Consider the following 23132-nt stretch of genomic DNA (forward strand, 5'->3'; position numbering starts at 1 on the left):
TGATTTATTGGGTTGGTAATGTGCCAGAGAGCTGGGGGTACTAACTCACATCACCTCCCCTGAGTAGGCTTTGGACTGGTCTCCTTTGTAACCCTATGAGAGCCTAGTGCTACAATGGAGTATATGGTTCCCAGTAAAGAGAAAGGTGCAGACCTTTTACTTGAGGAGCACTCACATCATTCACAGCTAATCACTCAATTCATTACAATTATTTTTTAAATTAAACTGGAAATATAAATGTTTTCTGTTTCAGATGATGAGCTTTACAATGAACCCATTCTCCGCGAGTGATGGTTTTGAGATAAGTGGTGCCGTGGGTGGTTTGAGTCTTACCAGCACAGACGGACAAGTTATACCTGTTAACGGCTTAAAGGAGCCCATAGAGGTAAAGACCAGTTGATCTTTATTGCTCATTCCAGTGTGGATTTTGATATCAATGCTGATTTAAAATATCCGAACCTGTGACTTTAATAATATGGGGAGGTGGAGGTTGGGTGGCGGTATGCCCTTGTTCTCCACTAATCAATGGAAGCTCATTTTGAACTCCCATGGATATGCTTTTTGAATAAGCGGCCCTGTAAGAGCAAAGCTTGAAAACCCAGACATGAGACACAAGGTGCCCCATGCAGAGGTTACAGGGAGGCAACATAGGATGATGCATCATTGCAACCTTAAACATGTCTCCAAGTGAGGTAAATGCAGATCTGTGTAGTCCTGCAATGCACAAAGGATTTTCTTAATCTAAATTTCGCATTAACATTATTCTTTTTGCCCTACTTAAATAGATGTATTTTAATGACAAATTAGGTAGTATAAAGGATTTGTACTACTGAATATTGACGCTCAGAATATCAAAATGGAAGAATATTCAGGACAGAATATTTAGGGACAAGAAATCAAAAGGTAAGTGCATATAGGTAAGCTATTGCTTCACATTTACATACCTTGAAGATATATGTACCACTTAGGTACACAGACGTGGAGTTAGGCATGGAAAATCTAGACTTACTTACCTGTCAATATTTCTTTTTTGATTTTTTATTTTATGTCCTGAATACTGTATTCCATCTATATTCTGGGGTCGATATTCAGGGTGCACACACTTATAATGAAAATGCTGAAGAAGCATTAGAGTATTCCAACTTTTCATGCGTGTACATGACTATTGTAATCAAGGTATCTCGCAGGCAGAAGCCCTGTCTTTTCCAGAGCAGTTCAGTCTGGGGGTCACTGTTTCGATGCTCATGTGTCTGTGGGAAAACCCTTTCTGCACTTCAGCAGAGTTGCATAGATAAAAATACAGGTAATTTGAAATTCAGTAAAATTGAATTCCCAACTCCATTCTACTACACAGAGCAGAGGGGCTTCAGACATAGACGTTTCAAGGAATGGGCATAGTGGCCTATTGCCCAGGGCCCCCCAGGGAAAGTGATTTCTCTTTCTATGTCACCTCTATTTAACTATCTCAATTTCTTAACCCATCCCTGCCTACCTCTACCTCAGACGTGGTATCTTGGGGACTTGAATTAAGAGAAAATGGACAATCAAATTCAAAGTTGTTCTGAGCAGGGCCCGCCAAAATATGTCTTGCCCAAAGCCCCACAAATCCTTAAAATGTCACTTACAGAAAATAAGCTCTGGCCACAAGCGGGAAGGGGCTAGGTGGGAAAATAGTCTTAAGGGAAAGACAGATGCCAAGCAGAAGGATGTGAGTGAACAGGATATCCTGGTACCAAGTATTGTCCTCTTCCTCTCTTAGTACTCCAGGGAGAAAAGTTCACATAGTGTGCTCCTTTCGAAGCTTGGGAGTGGGAAGGGAGCAAATCAGCAAGTTTCTAGTAACTGGTTTTAAATGAACCACTACTTATAGAGCTGACAGATATTGTGAAACAGTGTCAGCGCAAACCTCTGTGAAGTTAGTGAACGTCATACATTGCCAGCATGTTATAGTAAAGATCAGGAGCGGCTATTGCAGGTAAGTGTGGTGGGGCGTGTTGGGGAGTTGACTAACGATGATGAGGGAACATAACATTAAAAAAAAGAAAAAGAAAGTAAAGATAAAAGACAGGTTCTATCGGCGCAAGTGCGGGAATTAGAACGGGTACACAGCCGGACCGGGACCCCTAGGATTTGGCGACAGCTTAAAGCGGCTAGGGCGCAGCTTGCGAGCCTCGATCGTGCAGAATACACTGCCCTACGCTTACGACATACATATTATGTGGGAGGGGATAAGATGGGCCGCCTATTAGCCAGTAAGCTTAGAGCACGGGTCCAAAGATCTAAGATTTCCAGTATACAAGGCCTTGGGGGGCAAATGCTTACTGAAGAGAAGCACATAGCGGACGCGTTTCGGGCATTTTATGCCTCGCTGTAGGCCGCAGACTCAAACACTGATCCTGAAGGTGGGGAAGCTACCTCCGAGAGGCAGCAGTTACGGCACTCAACAGGGCTGGTGTGCTTTCCCTGGATGCCCCAATACGGACAGAGGAAGTGATTTCAGCGATAGCACGCCTCAAGCCTCTGAAATCACCTGGGCCAGACGGCTTCTCAGCCAGCTTTTATAAAGCCTTCTGCCCATTACTGGCGCCAGTCCTCACCAGACTGTATAATTCCTTCCAGGGGCCAGGCTCCATTCCGCCTGACATGCTCGCTGCAGATATAATCGTCCTGCCCAAACCGGGCAAGGACACCTCACAGTGTGCTGCATAACAGCCTATTTCCCTGCTTAACCTGGATCTTAAAATATTCACGGGTATTCTGGCATCGAGGCTGGGGCCATGCCTGCTGGGAATTATAGAGCCCGATCAATCGGGTTTCATTCCCAATCTGCAATGCAGAAATAACACCAAGCGTATCCTACATGTCATAGATAAAGCCCACTTTAACCATTCCGACGCGGCTCTCCTATCTGTTGACGCGGAGAAGGCATTCGACAGAGTTAACTGGGGATACTTGGACAAGACTTTGGTGTGCTTTGGCATTGGGGAACGATTCCACGCGTGGGTGGCCAGCTGCTACGACACCCCTCAAGTGCAAATTAGGGTAAATGGTGTTGGCTCGCAGCCCTTTGATATTCGACAGGCCATCAGACAGGGGTACCCCCTCTCACCCCTTTTGTTTGCGCTATACATAGAACCGTTTGCTCAGAAAATTTGCGATAATCCGGATATCACAGGTATCATGTTTGGGGGTGAGCCACACACCATAAGCCTTTATGCCGATGACATACTGGTGGAGATTGACAATCCAATGCGCTCCGTGCCTGCTTTTCTCTCTGACTCGGAGGCTTTTAGGAAGGTCTTGGGGTTCAGAATGAATATGGGAAAGTCCCTGGTTCTTCCTCTGGGTCGTAATGCTCGCAGAGCCGCTGGAGGCCCGTAGCAGTTTGGGGGACTCTCCTTCCGGTCGTATTTGCCGTATCTGGGGATTTCCTTGATGACCAGCACAGCACAAACGGTATATCACAACTATGCAACGCTACTGGCTCAGATTCAGGGGGATCTGAAGAGATGGCGGCAGTTGCCATTATCCTGGTTGGGGTGAGTGGCAGCGATAAAAATGTCCCTGTTACCCAAGATCCTCTACGTATTCCAACCCATTCCAGTGACTCCGCCGATAGGGATGCTTCAGAAGCTGCAGGACGCCATTCGGCAGCTCGTTTGAGTGGGCAAGCACCCGAGGCTTCGCAGACACTTGGCACGACGGGCACCAGCGGAGGGCGGCTTGGGCATCCTGGACCTCTTTCGTTACTTCCAAGCGACGCAGCTTAGATACCTCTTGGAGTGGAGCAGTCCAGAGTCGGAAAAGATGTGGCTTTTCCAGGACAGAGCGATGGCACAAATGACGCTCTGGAAGGTCCCCTTCCTGAATCGGTCAGACAGACCGCCTTATCTTAAAAAGTCGCCTATTACTCGTTTGCTACTCAAGGTGTGGGACGCGGTGGCGGTCAGCAGGGGACTTCTACTTTCCCCTCTCCCCTTACACCGCTGTTTGATAACCTGGCGTTTCCCCCCGGGTTGGAGTTCCAACCGTTTGGTGAATGATGTGCCTCGGAATACAAGTCAGCTAGTCACCTGTTTGATCTGGACAGCTTTATTCCGCTTGCCACTTTGCAGGAGATGTATACTTTGATAAAGACGCATCGGTTTCAATACTTTCAAATCCATCATTGGCTGACGCGACGAGATATGCTACCCCAGGTGAGCCGTCGTCTCACGACATATGAGAAATGCTTTTCACGAAACAGTCCGACAGGCAAGCGATCACAGACCTATATAATATGTTAGGCCCGCCCCTTCCTGTTTCACGCTCTGCTGGCCAGAAGCGTTGGGAAGCGAAGCTCGGAAGGAGTCTTTCGGATAAAGAGTGGTGTGATATTTATCATAGGGCCCATCACACTGCTATGAACGTGGCAAGTAGGGAGTTTGCAGTTAAAATCGCATACTACTGGTATTCGACCCTGGCTAGGTTGCATCAAGGTAACCCAAAGCGTTGCTCTGTATGCTGGAGGGGATGCGGTGAGGTGGGGACACTGACCCACTTATTATGGGAATGTGCGGAGGTGGCGGACTACTGGAAGGAAGTATTAGACGACATTGACGCACATTTTGAGACGGAGATCCCCCGTTTCCCTGCTTATACGCTACTAGGCGACCTATGACCCTGCTCGCAGGCAGGTCGCTTCCCACGCTGCTGCACGGCTCTGCCTGCATTGTTTTTGCCAAATCTTGTATTTTTCCCCTGTGCCTAACTTGCTTTCTTGCCCAGACTTGTTTTTATTCCCCTGTGCCTGTACTTGCTTTCTTGCCCAGACTTGTTTTTATTCCCCTGTGCCTAACTTACTTTCTTGCCCAGACTTGTTTTTATTCCTCTGTGCCTGTACTTGTTTTCTTGCCAAAACTTGTTTTTCCTTCATGTGCCCAGTTCTCCTGCGGCCCCGCCCGTTTTTCCCGCCTCTGCGTCCCTGCGTCCCCGCCCACCTGCAATCCCATTCGCCGCACCGCTCCCGCCTCCCAGCTGCTCCTCCCTCCCACATCCCCTCATATGGAAGCCGCTACGCGGCCGCGCTCAGCGGGCGTGCCGCTGGCGCACCTAAGGCAATTCCGTCTGTGCCCGTCCATGCCTGGACCGCGCCCAGTGCCAGGACCCCTGGACACCACGAACGCCACAATGCCCGACACCGCTACGATGCCAGAACCCTCCACACACTCAACACCGGACGATCACACACCTGTTTCCTGGCCGCCCCGAAGCGCACCCACGGAGCTTTCACCTGCCGAACTGCAGCTTCACAAGCATCCACCCCACCATGCTGCCGACCAGGAAAGAACCCAACCACCTCAGATGCATCCTTCTCAACACCCGCTCCGCCCGAAAACATGCCACTCTGGGACCTACTCGACTCAACCTCCCAAGACGTCGCCTTCCTGATGGAGACCTGGCTGAACCCCGCCTCGGCACCCGACATAGCCACAGCCGTCCCAGAAGGCTACAAGATCACCCGCAAGGACCGCACCAACAGAGCGGGATGAGGAATCGCCATTGTCCACAGGAACACTCTCAGAGTCTCGACCAACACCGACGACACACTCAGCACCGCCGAACACCTGCACTTCCAGATCCACACCGACCCCAACACCACCCTCAGAGGAACCCTCATCTACAGACCGCCCGGACCCCGACCACAGTTCAGCGACTCCATCGCCGACTTCGTCAGCACACGTGCCCTCGCCTCCACGAACTACATCCTCCTCAGGGCCTTGAACTTCCACCTCGGGAGCAATGACGACACCAACTCCACCACCCTGATCGACAACCTAGCCAACCTTGGACTCAGACAACTCGTCACAACAGCCACCCAATCCGCCGGTCACACGCTTGCATCTTCTCCGCAAGCCCCCACGTCTCCTTCAACCATACCACCTAACTCCACTGGACCGTCCACCGCTGCATCCACTTCACCTTCAAGAAACCCACCACGCACCACCGCACCCAACAGATGCCTCACCGCTGCTGGAGCAAAGTAACCGTAGACCAGCTAACCACCACCCTTGCCCAGAGCCCTCCCGCCGACCATACCGACCCCGACACCACCGCCCGCAACCTTAGACAGTGGATCAATGACTGCGCCAACACCCTCGCCCCGATCAAGAAACCCTCCAACAATCATACCAACAAGAAAGCCAGCTGGTTCACTGAAGACCTCCGGGCCTCCAAGCAAACCTGCCGAAAGCTGGAGAAGATCTGAATCCGTGAACGAACACCGGACAGCCATGCCGCCCACAAGAATGCCACCCGCAGACACTATCACCTCATCAGATCCGCCAAAAGGGCCTCCTTCAAAGACCGCCTAGACAACAACGGGCACAACAGCAAAGAGCTCTTCAACATCGTGAAGGAACTCTCCAACACCAACGACATCCCATCCTCTCAAGACCTGTCCGACTCGCTGGCCACCTTCTTCCACCGCAAGATCACAGACATCCACAACAGTTTCAAGGCCACGACCGCCCCGACAACCACTGAGACCTCCACCACCACGACCACCATCCGCACCAACCGCCTGCTCTACTGGACCAACATCAACGATGATGACACCATCAAGATCAGGAACACCATCCACTCTGGATCTCCGTCAGATCCATGCCCACACCACATCTTCAACAAAGCCAGCATATCCATCGCACCCCATCTCCGGAAAGTCATCAACACCTCCTTCGAAACAGCAACCTTCCCGGAGAGCTGAAAGCACGCCGAGATCAACGCCTTACTCAAGAAACCCAAGGCGGACCCCAAGGACCTCAAGAACTTCCGGCCCATCTCCCTGCTCCCGTTCCCGGCAAAGGTCATCGAGAAGACCGTCAAAGAACAACTGACCCGCTACCTCGAGGAGACCAACATCCTGGACCCTTCCCTGTCCGGGTTCCGCAGCAACCACAGCACCGAGACTGCCCTCATCGCCGCCACCGATTACATCAATTCCCTGCTGGAGAACGGAGAAACGGCAGCCCTCATCCTCCTGGACCTGTCAGCCGCCTTCGACACGGTCTGTCACCACACACTACGAACACGCCTCCACAATGCTGGGATCCAAGAGAAGGCCCTGGACTGGACCACCTCCTTCCTCTCCAGCAGAGCACAGAGCGTCCGCCTTCCCCGCTTCCGCTCCAAAGCCACCGAGATCATCTGCGGCGTACTCCAGGGCTTATCCCTCAGCCCAACTCTGTTTAACATCTACATGGCCCCGCTCACCCAAGTCGCCCGTTGGCACAACCTCAACATCCTCTCCTACGCCGATGACACCCAGCTGATACTCTCCCTCACCAAGGACCCCCACACCACCAAAACCAACCTTCACGAAGGAATGAAGGCAGTTGCTGAAAGGATGAGGAACAGCCGACTGAAGCTGAACTTGGACAAGACGGAGGTCCTCATCCTTGGATCCAACCCTTCGGGCTGGGACAACTCCTGGTGGCCGATCGCACTGGGAACCGCTCCAACACACACCGACCACGCACGCAACCAAGGGGTCATCCACGACTCAACCCTCTCCATGACTGAACAGGTCAACGCCGTCTCCTCCTCCTGCTTCAACACCCTCCGCATGCTCCGTAGGATCTACAAGTGGATTCCCACTGAAACGAGAAGAACAGTCACCCATGCCCTTGTCAGCAGCAGGTTGGACTATGGAAACGCCCTCTACGCAGGAGCCTCGGCCAAACTCCTGAGATGGCTCCAACGCATCCAGAACGCCTCTGCACGCCTGAACCTCGACATCCCTCGCCGCAGCCACATCACACCCACCTGCGAGACCTGCGCTGGCTCCCGGTCAACAAGAGGATAACCTTCAAGCTCCTCACCCACGCACACAAGGCACTCCACAACACCGGACCAACGAACCTCAACAGACAACTTAGCTTCTACACCGCCACCCGCCAGCTCCGCTCCGCCGACCTCGCCCTCGCTACAGTCCCCCGCTTCCGAAGAGCGACCTTAGGCGGCAGATCGTTCTCCCACCTCACTGCCAAGACCTGGAAGACCCTCCCCATCCAACTACGGCAGACCCAAGACCTGCTGACCTTCAGAAAACTCCTCAAGACCTGGCTTTTCGAGCAGTAGCAGCATTCCCCACCCCAGCGCCTTGAGACCCTCACGGGTCAGTAGTGTGCTTTACAAATGATATGATTGATTGATTGATTAGGCCTCCCAAACGCCTTGACATTTCCACTTAAATCGATCAGGGGACGACAAATGAGTTTGGCCGTGGAGGCAGCAGCACATCACATCCTCTCATTATGGGGCACCACAAGGAGACCTAAACGCATGGGCTGGCTTCATAGCCTATGGTATATACTGGGGATGGAGCGGATTCAAGCGACTTTAACTCAAACCTCAGACTCATTTACCACTATATGGCAACCCTTCCTTACACTGTTAGGTGGGGAATTCAATGCACTCACGTGCCCGAAATACCTCAGATTGCTGCAACTTACGGATGAGCCTGCCAAAAGGGATGTCTCCCCAAGTCAGGGCCCGCACAGGCAGGATCCTTGATTGCCAGCAGGAGGAAGGTAGCAACACACCGGAAGGGCGGGGTGGGAGGGAGGTGGGAGATCGGGCGTGGGGGTTTGTTTGTTCGTTTATGGGGCATATGGACGCACTGCTGACCGAGGGCTTTCTGCTACTTGCTTGCATGGACACATACTATCACCCAGTAACTCGTTGAGCGGTCGCACTGATACAGGAGGGCGGTATGGCTTTGCGTTCCAGTGTTGCCATCGGGGTCCATGTTTTGTTATATTGTATTGTGCCTGTTGCGTTGGAAATCAATAAAACAAATTTAAACAAAAAAAAAAAGAAAACCACTTACATTGCGTTTGCCGCATCGCCAAACCGGAGATGAGGCCAAGGTAAATGTTTTTCTTTTTTTAATGTTATTTTCCCTCGTCTACGTCATTGCTGGCCAAGCATATAAGGCACATTTAGAGATTATTGGAGCTATGTGGCTTTGGATTTAAATGAAAGCCATTATAAATATGTCTATAATGTCTGTATGTGTTTACCTTTAGATAATCCTGCCGAGGCCGTCCACATCACCGGAGAATACTGCCCTGCTGGCCGTGGGGAATATAACAGTAATGCAGATTAATGTCACTTCATTTGACGCCTCTCTGGTGGTTCATGTGGAACCCGAAGAAGAGCTCCCCCTAGTGCTCTACTTGTCATATGGCTATCATCCGAATGAGACCAACTATGACATCAAAACCCAGCTGCCCTACACACAGAGCAATGGAGGTATGTGATGAGGAACTATATGCTGTCTCATAAAACGACGTGTAATTCCGAATTGGTAATAGAATCTGAGAGTTGTTTAAAGAAACCTAAGGAGGATCAGCCCTCAAAGCAACTAGAAGCGATTTTATATGAATCACTCCCAGAAATAGTTTGAATAACATTTGTTTTTAATCAATTTTGTGAATGGAAATGGTTAACAAACATTTCCGATGCAATAGGTGTTCCAAATGTGAGAGTTTGAGCTATTGGCATTGTAAATGGCAATGCCTTTTATTTATGCGTTTTGAAAACCTGCAAGCAGTGCGTAAACACTCACTTTGTACTGATAGTCCTTGCTTGTGAGAAGCAAGGCTGGCAATAAAAGAGGCACAGTTACTTCCGGACTCACTTTCCGATTTTCAAAGCACATAAATAAAAGGCATTGTCATTTGCAATGACAATACCTCAAACTCTCGTAATTGCGAGACCTATTGCATTGAAAATGGTTGTGAGCTCTGATATGGAGGCAGCAACAGCCATATGAAGGCAGGGACCATGACGCCAGGAGGCATCTGCAGCCAAAACAGACCTCGGTCTTTGAATGCACAGCATATGTGGCAAGATAAGAGCAAGATTTACAGCCCTGTTTACAACAGAGCTCTGTAAACCACAAGCACTGGTCTGGAGTGCTCCAGCTTAAAGAAATAAATAGTGTTCACAATTTCTCAGTAACAACACATGCAACAAGGATGGTCCTTGAAAATGGGTGGACCTTTTAAAGCCCATATTATGAATACAGCATGTCTCGCAGAGACAGCTCAAGCGCTGCCTAGGTGAGACATAAAAAATACCCACTTGCATTGAAATGAACATTAGTTCGAATCAGGTATTTTAATATATGAATTTGTGTTGTTTTATTTTTCTTTCATATCTTCAACCTTTATGGGAAATTTCACTCTTACTATCACCCTCTGCAAAATCCTATTCCTATCTCTCTTTCTATGACTACATTTTTACCATGTCCTAATCCTCTCACCCTATCCAAACCTTAACTTTCATGCAATCCGCTTTCCTAAACCGAAACCATACTGTATGCATCTCTGTTTTTCACCATTACAATATCAGCAGGAGAAATCGGGTCAAATGTGAACAGCAGTGCTTGGATAGAGGCAAATGTGGGAAAATCAGTACACAAACCCCCAACTCCACCAGTTATGCCTCATTTTGAGCTAGAAAACTCATGATGATGGGGTAACACTAGACACAGTAAATACTGCACTTGCCATATTGGTAAAACCTATACAGAATTACGCCATTATTTTACAGGGGCACCGTTAATGAGGCCCCTATTTTTTATGCCAAACGATTCAAAATAAGCACTGGAAAGCAAATAGAATTCACAATTGAGTAAGCAAGGGAATAAGATTTTATCTAACATTTTACTGTACTAGCATGTCCACAAAATAAAATATTGCCCTGACCAGAAACAGGTAGAAAAGTGCTGGAAGAAGGCACGTGCAACATCCACTATAAAGACATCTCCAGCTGACCAGCTTCACCTGGATTTTCCTGGACTATGAAGGTGCATTGTGGGAGTTGGAGTCCCAGACCCCCCAAGAGGCAAACCAGAGCAATAAACCTTCAGAGAAGAACACCTGAATGTTTGGGAACTATTAACCAAGTTTGGTGAAAAAGCTCTGGAAGAAGACCAGCACTGACAACAAGAGTCAAGCTGGAGACATTGTACCACAACTTGGCCTGACAACACAGGTTTGCCCCCACTGAAAGCTCTGGAGCTCCTCACCATCAACAACTAAGACAAAGACCTCTAGGGTTCAGCTTTTGCTACTCACCACACAACCAGGGCGAGGGCAGTCTGGCACAAAAGATTGAAGCCTTAGGATGCAGAAAATACAGGAGGTGGGTATGTTTCCACAGCGCCCAGGGGTAATACTTGCAACCAAAAGACAGGTACTACTAACCTGCATTTTGCTTTCAGTTGCTTTCCAAATTTCCTAAGTGCACTGCTCTGGTTCATTGCCTGTGGGCATTTTGAGCGTACAGAAAACCCATATGTTTGTGATCCCCCACATTTAAGAGATGTAGACGACCACAGGTGGTGGGTCAAGCATTTGAAGGGCTATGTTCTTTCATGAGAGAGTTTGAAGGAAATGACATTTTTAGGAACAAAAACACTATACATCCAGTAGCGGCTGCTACCCAAAAAGGGTGGTGGAGCAGGGGGTCCGAGGGAAGGGGAATGCATTTGTTTAAAACAACTTACCTTCATACCGCCAACTCTCCTACGTCCTCTCTGGAGCAACCTGGAACCAGTAAGCGTAGCACACAGCCTCCCGGAATCGCCTGGCCAATCTCAAGCTGCCTTATCAGCGTTGTGATTGATCTGAGTGCCTTGGTTGGGCGCTGAGACAGGGGCTGGCAGGCTGGGCATGTTCTCCACCCAGGCTGTAGTCCTGCCTGGGTGGAGAACATGAAAAGTGCGCATGACGCTTTGGCAGGCCTGAGACTGCTGGCCAAAACATCATGTGCACTTTTGGTGCTGTCACCACTCCTCCTCCCTGTGAGGTGTGGGGAGCCCAGCCCCATCTCGCCCCTTCAACTGCAAGCTCAATTCAAAAAGCAAAATGATAATAATGGAACGCTATTATCATTTTGTTTTTTGTATTCAGCTTGCAGCTGAAGCAGTGGGGCGACGCTCCTCCGCCTTAGTGGAAAAGCCGCCACTGTATACATCTGATTCAACCGGTAAGCCAGTCAGGGCAAAGGAGGTCTTGCTTATACCAATATATTTCTTAGGTCGATCAAAGTTAATGCCTGTCATCAAATGAACAGGGCACCATAAAGAGGATCCATTGTACCACATTTTAGCAATTTGTACTAATATTGAATATATGATTGTACAGTCTCAATTGCCTAGGAAAAGCAATACATAATTGCTACTGCCATATTCCAGACATTAAAGTGGACATTTCCTTGATTACTGTTCAGGGGGTTCTGTTTATCCATATGAGACATTTAACGAAATATTGAGCAAATTCGATGTAAAAATACAAATATCAAATTTGTTTTCTTTATATATTTAGACTGCGATATCATATTGATGCTGGATTTGGATAAATAGATGAGCACGAATGTCCTGAAATGACACAGTTTGTACTGATACAGACAAGTCAAGTACATGTTTTTGAAGAACATAACTTTGATTTCCTCAAACATGGTACAGCACAGAGGTGCACAAACACCCCATCAGTGAAATGGTTAATTTGGTCTTTTAATTGATACTATATAGTATTGATTTGGGTGAATTGCTTCTAATTCTGAAGTCTCTGTACTCAAATCAATGGGATAACTGTGACGGGAAAGATATATGTGTAAAAGGATGTATAATATTGTCTGTATCATTCTTCGATTATGTCTATATTTTCACGGTGCCAAGCTCTGCATGGGAACTGTTGGAAAGCAAGCTCATTAAAAATGGAAAGCAAGTGTTCTTTCTGATTACAATATAAGCTCATTTTTCCCCTTATTGTTAGAAAAGAAACTCCGTTGTCTTAAATTTCCTTTGAGATCAGCCATGTCACCGTTGAACAAAATGGGCAAATTACTATGATATTGGAGGGAATGTCTTACTAGTTTCTTCCAGACCAAATTAAGGGTGCTATCAGCTTCTCCCCACTGTTGACCATTGGAACTGCAATGCCTCTGTTTAAACAGATTCATGTTCACTAACTCAGATGTGCCAACTTCTGGAGGTAATGTCTCTGCGGTTACCAGACCCAGCAGTACCCAATGGCACAACACATGTGAAATCGAGCACAACGAGGGCTGGACTGGGGAACCAAAATCTGCCCTGGCAAACATGCTCAAACCATCCACTTTCTCTTTGTCTCCTCATGCTCTGTGGGCCAGATGTATGACCATAGCATTTTGCGACTCGCAAATTGCCACAAATTACGAGTCGCAATTTACGAGTCACAAAATGCTATGTACAACAGTGTCTGAGACACTGTTCACGATTCCCAATGGGGTCGCAAATTGTATACCTCATGAATATTAATGAGGGTGTTGCAATTTGCGACCCCATTGGGAATGGCTAGCACTGCCAGGGAAGGCGGCCTGCTGGGGTCAGTTTTAAATAAAGCAATTTTTTTTTAATGGAGCCCATTTTCTTTAAAGGAAACGGAATGCATTTAGTAAATAGAAATTAAACTTTTCAGTTTAATTTCCCTGGGACCACTGCCTGCCCTTAAAAAATAATTGTGCATTCATTCACAAAGGGAAAAGGGTCCCCAGGGGACCCGTTACCTTTTGCAAGTGCCTTGCCACCCTTCTGAGAAGGGTGGTAAACTACAAGTGTTTTAGGTTTTGGAGTCACCATTAGGAAGGGACGCCCATGGAATTGATTAACGACTCGCAAAATGGGGTTGGTACATGGGCCACACGCTTTTTGCGGTCGCAAACAGGCCTAAATGCCCTTTGTAACCAGAAAAATTGGTCGTACATCTGACCCTTTGTCTCTTCCATCTATCTATTTGCTCTCTCTCTTCCTGCCACTTCCTCTTTGATTGCTTTTGTTCTAACTTCCTCGAATATTTTCGTGGTATTGTGCAACATGACTTTTTTTCTTCAACCTAAGGTAGTAACTAGTTAGTTCAAGCGGACACCATTATAGACTAAATAAGACTACACTGTGGTCGAAATTTGATTACAAAAATATTGTCTTTTTCTATATTGCCTGCCACTATGCTATCAAAGTAAATATACTTAGATAAGTATAGACTTATCATTCTTAACCTCACATATACTTACATTGATGATAAAGCGGTAACCATTATTTTGAATGCAATATTTTGATATCAACTACAATATGGTGACCCCCAACGATAATTTCACCAGCATCTCTGTATCTGCCTTTCAAGAGAGATGGATAAAATACACTCCTGCAGATAATTAAATCAATCAATCAATCAATCAATCATTGGATTTGTAAAGTGCACTACTTACCCGTGAGGGTCTCAAGGCGCTGAGGGGCTTCCTGAAGGTGAGCAGGTCCTGGGTCTGCCGCAGATGGGTGGGGAGGGTGTTCCAGGTCTTGGCGGCGAGGAAGGAGAAGGATCTGCTGCCAGAGGTTGTTAGTTGGATGAGCGGAACGGCAGCGAGGGCGAGGCTGGCGGAGCAGAGTTGGCGTGCGGGGGTGTGGAAGTTGAGTCTGTTGTTCAGGTAGACTGGTCCGGTGTTGTGGAGTGCTTTGTGTGTGTGGGTGAGGAGCTTGAAGGTGATCCTCTTGTTGATGGGGAGCCAGTGCAGGTCTCTTAGGTGGGAGGTGATGCTGCTGCGTCGAGGGATGTTGAGGATCAGGCGGGCGGAGGCGTTCTGGATGCGTTGCAGCTGTTGTAGGTGTTTGGTCGGGATTCCTGCGTATAGTGCGTTGCCGTAGTCCAGCCTGCTGCTGACGAGGGCTTGGGTCACCGTTCTTCTGGTTTCGGTTGGGATCCACTTGTAGATCCTACAAAGCATGCGGAGGGTGTTGTAGCAGGAGGAGGAGACGGCGTTGACCTGCTTCGACATGGAGAGGGAGGAGTCGAGGATGAATCCTAGGTTGCGTGCGTGGTCTGTGGGTGTCAGCACTGTTCCCAGTGCGGTCGGCCACCAGGAGTCGTCCCAGGCAGAGGGGGTGGGGCCGAGGATGAGGACTTCCGTCTTGTCCGAGTTCAGTTTCAGGCGGCTGCTCCTCATCCACTCGGCGACGGCCTTCATTCCCTTGTGGAGGTTGATTATGGTGGCGTGCGGGTCCTTGGAGAGGGAGAGGATGAGCTGGGTGTCGTTGGCGTAGGAGATGATGTTCAGGTTGTTCTGGCGTGCCACTTGTGTGAGGGGGGCCATGTAGACATTGAACAGGGTCGGGCTGAGGGATGAGCCCTGGGGTACGCCGCAGATGATGTCAGTGGCTTCGGATCAAAAGGGTGGGAGGCGGACTCTCTGGGTTCTGCCGGAGAGGACAGATGTGGTCCAGTCTAGGACCTTCTTCTGGATTCCGGCTTCTTGGAGGCGTGATCTTAGTGTGCGGTGGCAGACCGTGTCGAAGGCGGCTGACAAGTCAAGGAGGATGAGGGCTGAAGTTTTGCCATTGTCATCTGTGGCGGCGATGAGGGCTGTCACGGTGCTGTGGGTGAGTCTGAATCCGGACTGGGATGGGTCTAGGATGTTGTTGTCCTCGAGGTGGCGGGTCAGCTGTATGTTGGCGATTTTCTCGATGACCTTCGCCGGGAAAGGGAGCTGAGAGATGGGCCGGAAGTTCTTGAGGTCCTTGAGGTCTGCCTTGGGCTTCTTGAGGAGGGCGTTGATTTCGGCGTGCTTCCAACTTTCCGGGAATGTCGCTGTGTCGAAGGAGATGTTGATGACCTTCCGTAGTTGGGGTGCGATGGTTGCGTCTGCTTTGTTGAAAACATGGTGCGGGCAGGGGTCAGACGGAGATCCTGAGTGGATGGAGTTCATGACCTTGCGTGTCTAGACGTCGTTGGCGTGGGACCAGGAGGTCAGCTGGTTGGTGCAGGTGGCGTTCGGGGTGGGGTCTGTCGTGGTCAGAGCGTACAGGGTGTTGAAGCTGTCGTGGATGTCGGCGATCTTGCGATGGAAGAAGTTGGCCAGTGAGTCGCACAGATCTTGCGAGGGCGGGATGTCATTGGTGTTGGCGCTGGGGTTGAAAAGATCTTTGTTGTTGTGTGCGTTGTTGTCCAGGCGGGCTTTGAAGGAAGATCTCTTGGTGATGAGGTGGTGATGTCTGCGGATGGCGTCCTTGTGGGCTGCGTGGCTGTCTGGTGTGCAGTCATGGAGCCATTTCTTCTCCAGCTTCCGGCATGTACGTTTGGAGGTCTGGCGTTCTTCGGTGAACCAGGCGGCTTTCCTGCTCGGGTGGTAGTAGGAGGGTTTCTTGAGCGGGGCGAGAGTGTTGGCGCAGTCATTGATCCACTGTCTGAGGTTATGGGCGGCGTCGTTTGGGTCGGTGGGTGGGTTCTGGGCGAGGGTGGAGGTCAGCTGGTCCTCTGTGACATTGCTCCAGCAGCGGTGAGGCAGCTGTTGGGTGCGGTGGTGTGTGGTTGGTTTCTTGAAGGTAAATGTGTATGTAAATGTACAGGAATTTATATAGCGCAAATCACCGAGCGGTTTCTAAGCGCTTGCTTAGGGAACCCGTCCTGGTATTCCCCTGTGAGATAACCCCAGCAGGGTATCCGCAAGGTGAAAGCCAGGCATCCCGCCGCGAGGGGCCGTTGTGGAGATTAAGCAAGCTATTGCCCAGAGTCGCAGAGTGTGAACCCGTGAATCAAGTAGGCACCGGAGTGAGAATTGTCGAGTCCATGGACATTTTAGGACTCAAGACCCCGCCGAGCCGGGAATTGAACCCTGGTCCCGGGCTGACCTCTGCTTCCAGGTCTGCCTCCTCTAACCAGTGAGCCACACTTCTCCACAAGGTGAAGTGGATGCAGCGAGCGGTGGTCGGTCCAGTGGAGTTCGGTGGTGTTGAAGGCGACATGGGTGCTTGTGGAGAAGATAGGGTCGAGAGTGTGGCCGGCAGCGTGGGTGGGTTAGCTGAGGAGTTGTCGGAGGCCGATGTTGGCGAGGTTGTCGATCAGGGTGGCGGAGTTTGCGCCGTTGTTGTTTTCGAGGTGGAAGTTCAGGTCCCTGAGGAGGATGTAGTCCGTGGAGGTGAGTGCGTGGGTGCTGGCGAGGTCGGCGATGGAGTCGCTGAACACGGCCCGGGGCCTGGGGGGTCTCTAGACGAGTGTTCCTCTGAGGGTGGTGTTGGGATCGGTGTGGATCTGGAAGTGGAGGTGTTCGGCGGAGTTGAGGGAGTCGTCTGCGAGGGTATGGACCTAGAGGGTGGACTTGTGGACAACGGCTATTCCTCCTCCGAATCAGTTGGTGCGGTCTCTGTGGAAGATCTTGTAGCCGTCTGGGATGGCTATGGCGATGTCTGGTGCCGAGTAGTCGTTCCACCAGGTCTCGGTCAGGAACGCGACGTCTGGGGCGGAGGTGCCAAGCAGGTCCCAGAGCTCGACGGCGTGTTTGCGTGCGGAGCGGGGGTTGAGGAGGATGCATCGAAGGTGGTTGGGTCCGGTCCTTGGGGGCTTGGTGGTTCTGTCGCAGGTGAAGTTGCAGGTGTGGCAGGAGAAGGGTCCGTAGGTGCATTTCGGGGCGAGCGGAGCGCAACAGGGGCAAGAAAACAGGCACACAAAGAATGCAAGTATAGAACCAGAAAGGAAGAAAGTGCAGTAAAGGCACACAGAAAATGCAGAATACAGAGCAAGATGGAGGCAAAGCAGAGCACGGGCCTGACCCAGGTCACGGTGGTGATCGGGCAGGCAGTGGGCGCGAACTCGCGCACTGGACCAGCAGGAGCGGCGCTGGGCTGGTGGAGCAGTCCGGCAGCTAATTAAATAACTTGCCAATCTTGTATCTTGCTTTAAGTAAACTGATGACAAATGTCACAACATCAGTTATCAAAAGTTTGATTAAAGTACTGTACATAAAAGGATTATTTTATATTGTTGTAATCAGTATTATTAGTAATAGCAGTACCAATTGTAGTATAATTTTAATTTAAACAACCCGAAAATAATTATAGCTACATAATGTTAATCGTTCTAGATAGGAGTGGATGTGAGTACTGAGGCACATTGATCTGTAGTGCAGAATGTAGTAGCCTAACACACTTATTTGTCCCTACTTAAAGACCTTTATATTAGATCCCTCAAACTTCCCAAAGTGCCTGCGACACCTAGTCGCAGCATTTACACGAGTCAAGCTGCATTTGCAATACAGCAGAAAACACCGGTCCACATCCCACTGCTCTCCTATGCATGAGATTTTTAGTTGCGTATCCTCAAAGATATTTTTAGTAGCAATACTACATTTATTTATTGACTTAAGCTAAATACATTTCAAGGGAAGATACCTTAGGGATCAAATTAAAGAATTTTTCAGACATAAATATTTCTGCTCAAAATGCACCACATTCTGGTTCCAAATACATTATTTTAAGTGCTAACTAGGAACAAAAAATTCCATTTATGATCAGTGACGTATGTTCCGAGACAGTGCAGCTGGTATATATTTGGTTTAAATACAGTTCATTTATGGTTCATAATTGGTCAATTTGCAAGTGGACACTTGCATGTATGTTGACTGAGAGTTTGAGAAGGTATTCATTGTGCAGATTTAGAAAAGACCTTTCCAGCATCCAATGCAGGTGCAAAAGCTGTTTCCTGTGAGAAGAGATGTTTCATACTGCTTACATTTTTCAGCTGCTAAGAATAGATCAGCATTTTCAACATGACAGACTGTTCACAGGAATGAGCAGCACCTACCCTCAGGTATTCGGATGGGTGTGGTGCCAAGGACGAAGGTGTGGTTGTAAAGATGCCACACTGTTGTGCAGCAGTTCCCGGTCAGCTTCCCTAGAGTAGTCAGGTCTGGGACAGAAGTCTGCATAGCAATAGCAGCACATTTGTGAGCTGCTATTTAATTTCCTTATACCGTACCATAGTGAAACTCTACAGATGGTGCAGAGATCTCAGCATGGTAAAGTATAGGGAAATAAAGAACTTTATTTCACTCTAAAATAAATATAAAAAATATGTTTATGTTAAATATTAATGTAAATTAATTTTATGCATTTACTTTAAATTTACAACAAAATAAAAAATGCTCAAAGCACACTTAAATTAATTTGCAAGAAACGCATGAATTAATGGTAATATATTAAAATAAAAGTTTTTTTCTGAAGCTTAAATTAAAAAATACATTCCCACACAAAGAAAAAAGTTGTTATTGTGCATAATTAATAAAAGTGATGTATAGAATTAATTAAAATGTGTTTAATAATTTTTTTAATAAAATGTATTGCTAAGTATTTTTTTTACACTTTAATTAGGTTAGTGAAACGTGTTATAATTATAATGAACATACTATTCATATGTGTTTTTTAACATTATTTATTTTTATTTATATTTGTATCTTATCTTAAATAATGTCATTTAATTTAACATTGTTTCCTCTGGGGTTTTATTTTAAGCCCCTTTCTCCCTTGTTTTCTATGGAAGGGTGCTGCAGTAACAGTGTTTGGCCATGTGTAGCGCCTAACTTACTACAGTTTCTTATTTTTTTTGGTAGTGCTTGCACTCAAAGCTTGTGAATGCCGACAAGTAGTAAACTTACTCAAAAGTGAAAACGTACTCAAAAGTGCATGTTACCTTTGTGAATCAGGCCCAATGATGTCAGGTGAGATTGGTCAGCACAGATAGTGCGTAAATAATGCTTCAAAACCAGCCTGGAGCTATCTCTGGCTTGGAGCAGTCTGTGCTGATAGAGTTCAGTTAATTTAAATGCTTTCTTTCTATATACTTTTCGCACAAGAATGATACATTCCCTATCAATTTTTAATATAAACTCATATAAAATCTCCATGTAGTCTCGCTTGAAAAGTGTGGTAAGTAAAATAATGCTTCATTAGAAAGAGTTTGTTGTGATGAATAACTTCTTTATTAAATGAAGCTCCTCCGAGTGGAAATGTGTGGCTCTCCCTCTGGCTAGTCGGTCGGCAACTGCCAAAGCTTAGAACCCTTACAGCCTCTTAGGAATGTGGAACACACTAGGCACAGTGCTCCACACTCCATACTTAACATATAAGATTACAACAAAAAGCTAAAAGATAACATTCACAATTGATAATATATCAATTAATTTTACAACACAGTGAGTACAAGAAAGCCTAATTATAAAGGTAATTTCAGGAAAGTTTGATAAATATAAGTCTAACTTCTTCAGCCTTTACCAAGAAACTGCAAAAACATAACATTTTATATCTTCTTAGACGTGCTTTGAGACAGCCCACATCTTATTCTTATAATTAGAAGCCCCTAACAGCAATATCTGTCTTCTGACATCAGGCTTCTCCCTAAAGTACAAGTTTATGTTAAGGTGCTCTCAGAATATATAGAAGTAATTGGGGCATAAAATCAGGCCTTAAAAATGGACTAGTGATGTTTAATCCTCAGGGAAGCAACTGGCTCATCAATTTTCCAGTGATTAATTGTTCTTCTTTCTCAAACCATATTAGCTGATTCTTTAGTTAGAGTTCCCTTAATGGCCACCCTTCTGCTAGAAACTGTATGGTAGATGTCGCTTAGTAGATAAAGATGTTACTGAGTAGACAAAACAGGATCCAGGATCCAAGCCTTCCTGCCAAAGCACCCTAGAATTGATATTTTCCTTACCCCAACATATAATGAATGGTTGAACCTAATGTAGTACCACTTTACTTTTATCTTGGTCTATTTGGCTGGAAGAACAAGTTAGTTTTGAAACAATACTACAGTGCATGTGCATGCAAGTGTCTAAGGGTGATCTGGGAAGAAGCCTGTAGAGCACGTATAAGGCTCTCTCTGGTTTAGAAAGAAAGGAACATGACCTGAGTATGAATAAATTAATAGCTATGTTATCACATCAGCAGCATTCAATTCATAACGTGTAAGCTACACAGGACAATAAAGGTTTGGTTTGGGTTTGCCTAATATCTCAAGAACACATGGATTTTTCGTCTCCAGACTTTCACAGCATGCTCCTCCTGAGCTGTAGAAATCAAGATATCATGTTGTTCAAGTTACCAGAACCAAGCTCTGAAGGCTCCAAAAATGAGTCCATGAAGAAACAGCTAAATGCTGTCCCATCTGCCTGCTTCCACACCCTACGAATGGTTCACAAGATCTTCAGGTGACTCCCTGTCAACACCAGTAGGACCATCATGCAGGCTCTCGTAACCAGCAGGCTGGACTACGGGAACCCACTCTACATAGGAATTACCACACGCCTCCTGAAGAGACTACAGCCAATACAAAACTAAGCAGCCAGACTCATCATTGACCTCCCTAGATGAACCCACATCACATCCCACCTCAAGAAGCTGCACTGGCTCCCAATCCAGAAAAGCTAACAGTGAAAGATGCTGACCCACACATACAAAACCCAGCACAACAAAGGACAAAGTTACATCAACAAACCAACCAACCAGACACCTACCATCCACCTCCCTATCCTTGCAGACACCGCCTGAACTGGCCGAAGCAACAGCGGAGGTCGCTCCTTCTAACAACTGGCGGCCAATGCTTGGAATGACCTTCCCCTGCACCTCAGGACCACCCAAATGCTCTAGCAATTCAGTAAAGACTCAACACCTGGCTGTTCCACGAGGTACAAGTCAAGCAGCAACCCCAGCGCCACAGGACCCTCATGGGTGATTTGCCACGCTTTACAAATCCTGATTGATTGATTGAGAATGAGGCTTTCTGACAAACTAAGCCTCTGATGGACCTTGTGCTGCAATTAGGTTGCTTTGAACATGGGAATTCTTGTCCTGCCTGTTTTTCATTTCTTTAAGGGAATATGAAGGTAATTGGAAGTGTATCTGTGTGATGTTGGGGATTCAATGAGATCTTCGCAAACTGTTGCCCATGGACTATAGGATTACTGGAGATTGCATTAATACCAACACAGGCAATGTGGAAGTCTTTCGATAACACAAGGTGTTTAAGATGCATCTGCCACAATGAATGGCACCTACAAAGACGGAAACCCTGCAAGGGAACATAATGAGAAAGTGTCAGCAAACATGCAACTAACAAGTGTTACCCTTTCCTCAAACCATGACAAGGCTTCTCTTAAAATGGTCAAATGTGCCATCCGCTGCAAAATAAGAAACAAAACCATTAGTGCTGAAGCCATTGTGCAAGAAAGGAAATGGGCCCTATGGCCTCAATTTGAACTGTGATATACAGCAATAATCATAGTTCAGAAAGTCCCTCAGGACTCTGGGCCCTGGTGACACTGCAACTGCTGCACTAATGGACTCAACGCCCCTGAAAAACATCACGGAAAGGATAAGCTTATATTTAACATGACGTAAAAAACAGGGGCACTACCATGGTCTAACAAATCCAGTTTCTAAACCCTAAGTCCTTCTTCGCCTGTTCCTTTTATACTCTTTTGTTTCTAACATCACTGCTGTCTGACTTTTTTGTGATACAGGAAGTGTTTTGCCACACTGATTGGGCTCTCCTTATTGAGTCTGATGGAAGAGGCCACCATCTTGGAATTGCAGGCACCAGACAAACCATAACATCTGAATGTTTTGCGTAGGGTTTGGCTTTGTGAGAATACTTTTTTCCTTCATGCTTTGAACATGCTTTACTTGTTCAATTCTAATAATCAGGGCTCAAGTCCTAAAAAAAGAAGTGGGGGGACTCTCCAATTTAGGTTGTGTCACAGGAAGTGACATCACGGCAGGAAGTGACATCACAGCAGGAAGTGACATCATGACAGGAAGTGACATCACAACAGGAAGCTGCTCATTACTTAAGCCTGTGACTTAAGGTCCCTGTGTGGAGGAATTAACAGCTCAAATATGGATGAAGTTTGACATACAACTACATTAGTCAAGCCATTACGTGCTGTAAGTGAGGCATACTAAAACATGGCACCATGAACAAAAGCAGCGTTTGGGCGTTGAAAAAAACCCAAAGAAAACCACATGCTAGAAACTACAATAGTGATTATCAAAACTATAAAATGTAGTATGCTACCTAGAAAACCACATTTAAATATACTGACAAGTTTATTACACTGGGAACATGAGAAAAAAATGCAAGGTGCACTCTGTAAGGTTTCAAGCTGATACTCTGTACATCTGTTATTGCAGACATTATGGGACATGTTATACTGCCACAGGATGTTTGACCATGGAAAATTTGTGAGACCGCTTATAGCATTGAAAACCATCAATTAAA

General features: G+C 47.2%; 1 protein-coding gene across 1 annotated transcript in view; it reads left to right on the forward strand.

The window, feature by feature from the left end:
* The window catches only part of LOC144798021 (polycystin-1-like protein 2), an 849694-nt gene that overhangs the window by 445103 nt on the left and 381459 nt on the right, over positions 1-23132 (forward strand). Inside the window, exons 21-22 of the mRNA XM_078668807.1 lie at positions 254-385; positions 9069-9294. Of these exons, the coding sequence (XP_078524933.1) occupies positions 254-385; positions 9069-9294 (358 nt within the window). The remainder of the gene's footprint in view (positions 1-253; positions 386-9068; positions 9295-23132) is intronic.

The sequence above is a fragment of the Lissotriton helveticus genome, chromosome 12, assembly GCF_964261635.1.
Source record: "Lissotriton helveticus chromosome 12, aLisHel1.1, whole genome shotgun sequence".
Taxonomy (NCBI): Eukaryota; Metazoa; Chordata; class Amphibia; order Caudata; family Salamandridae; genus Lissotriton; species Lissotriton helveticus.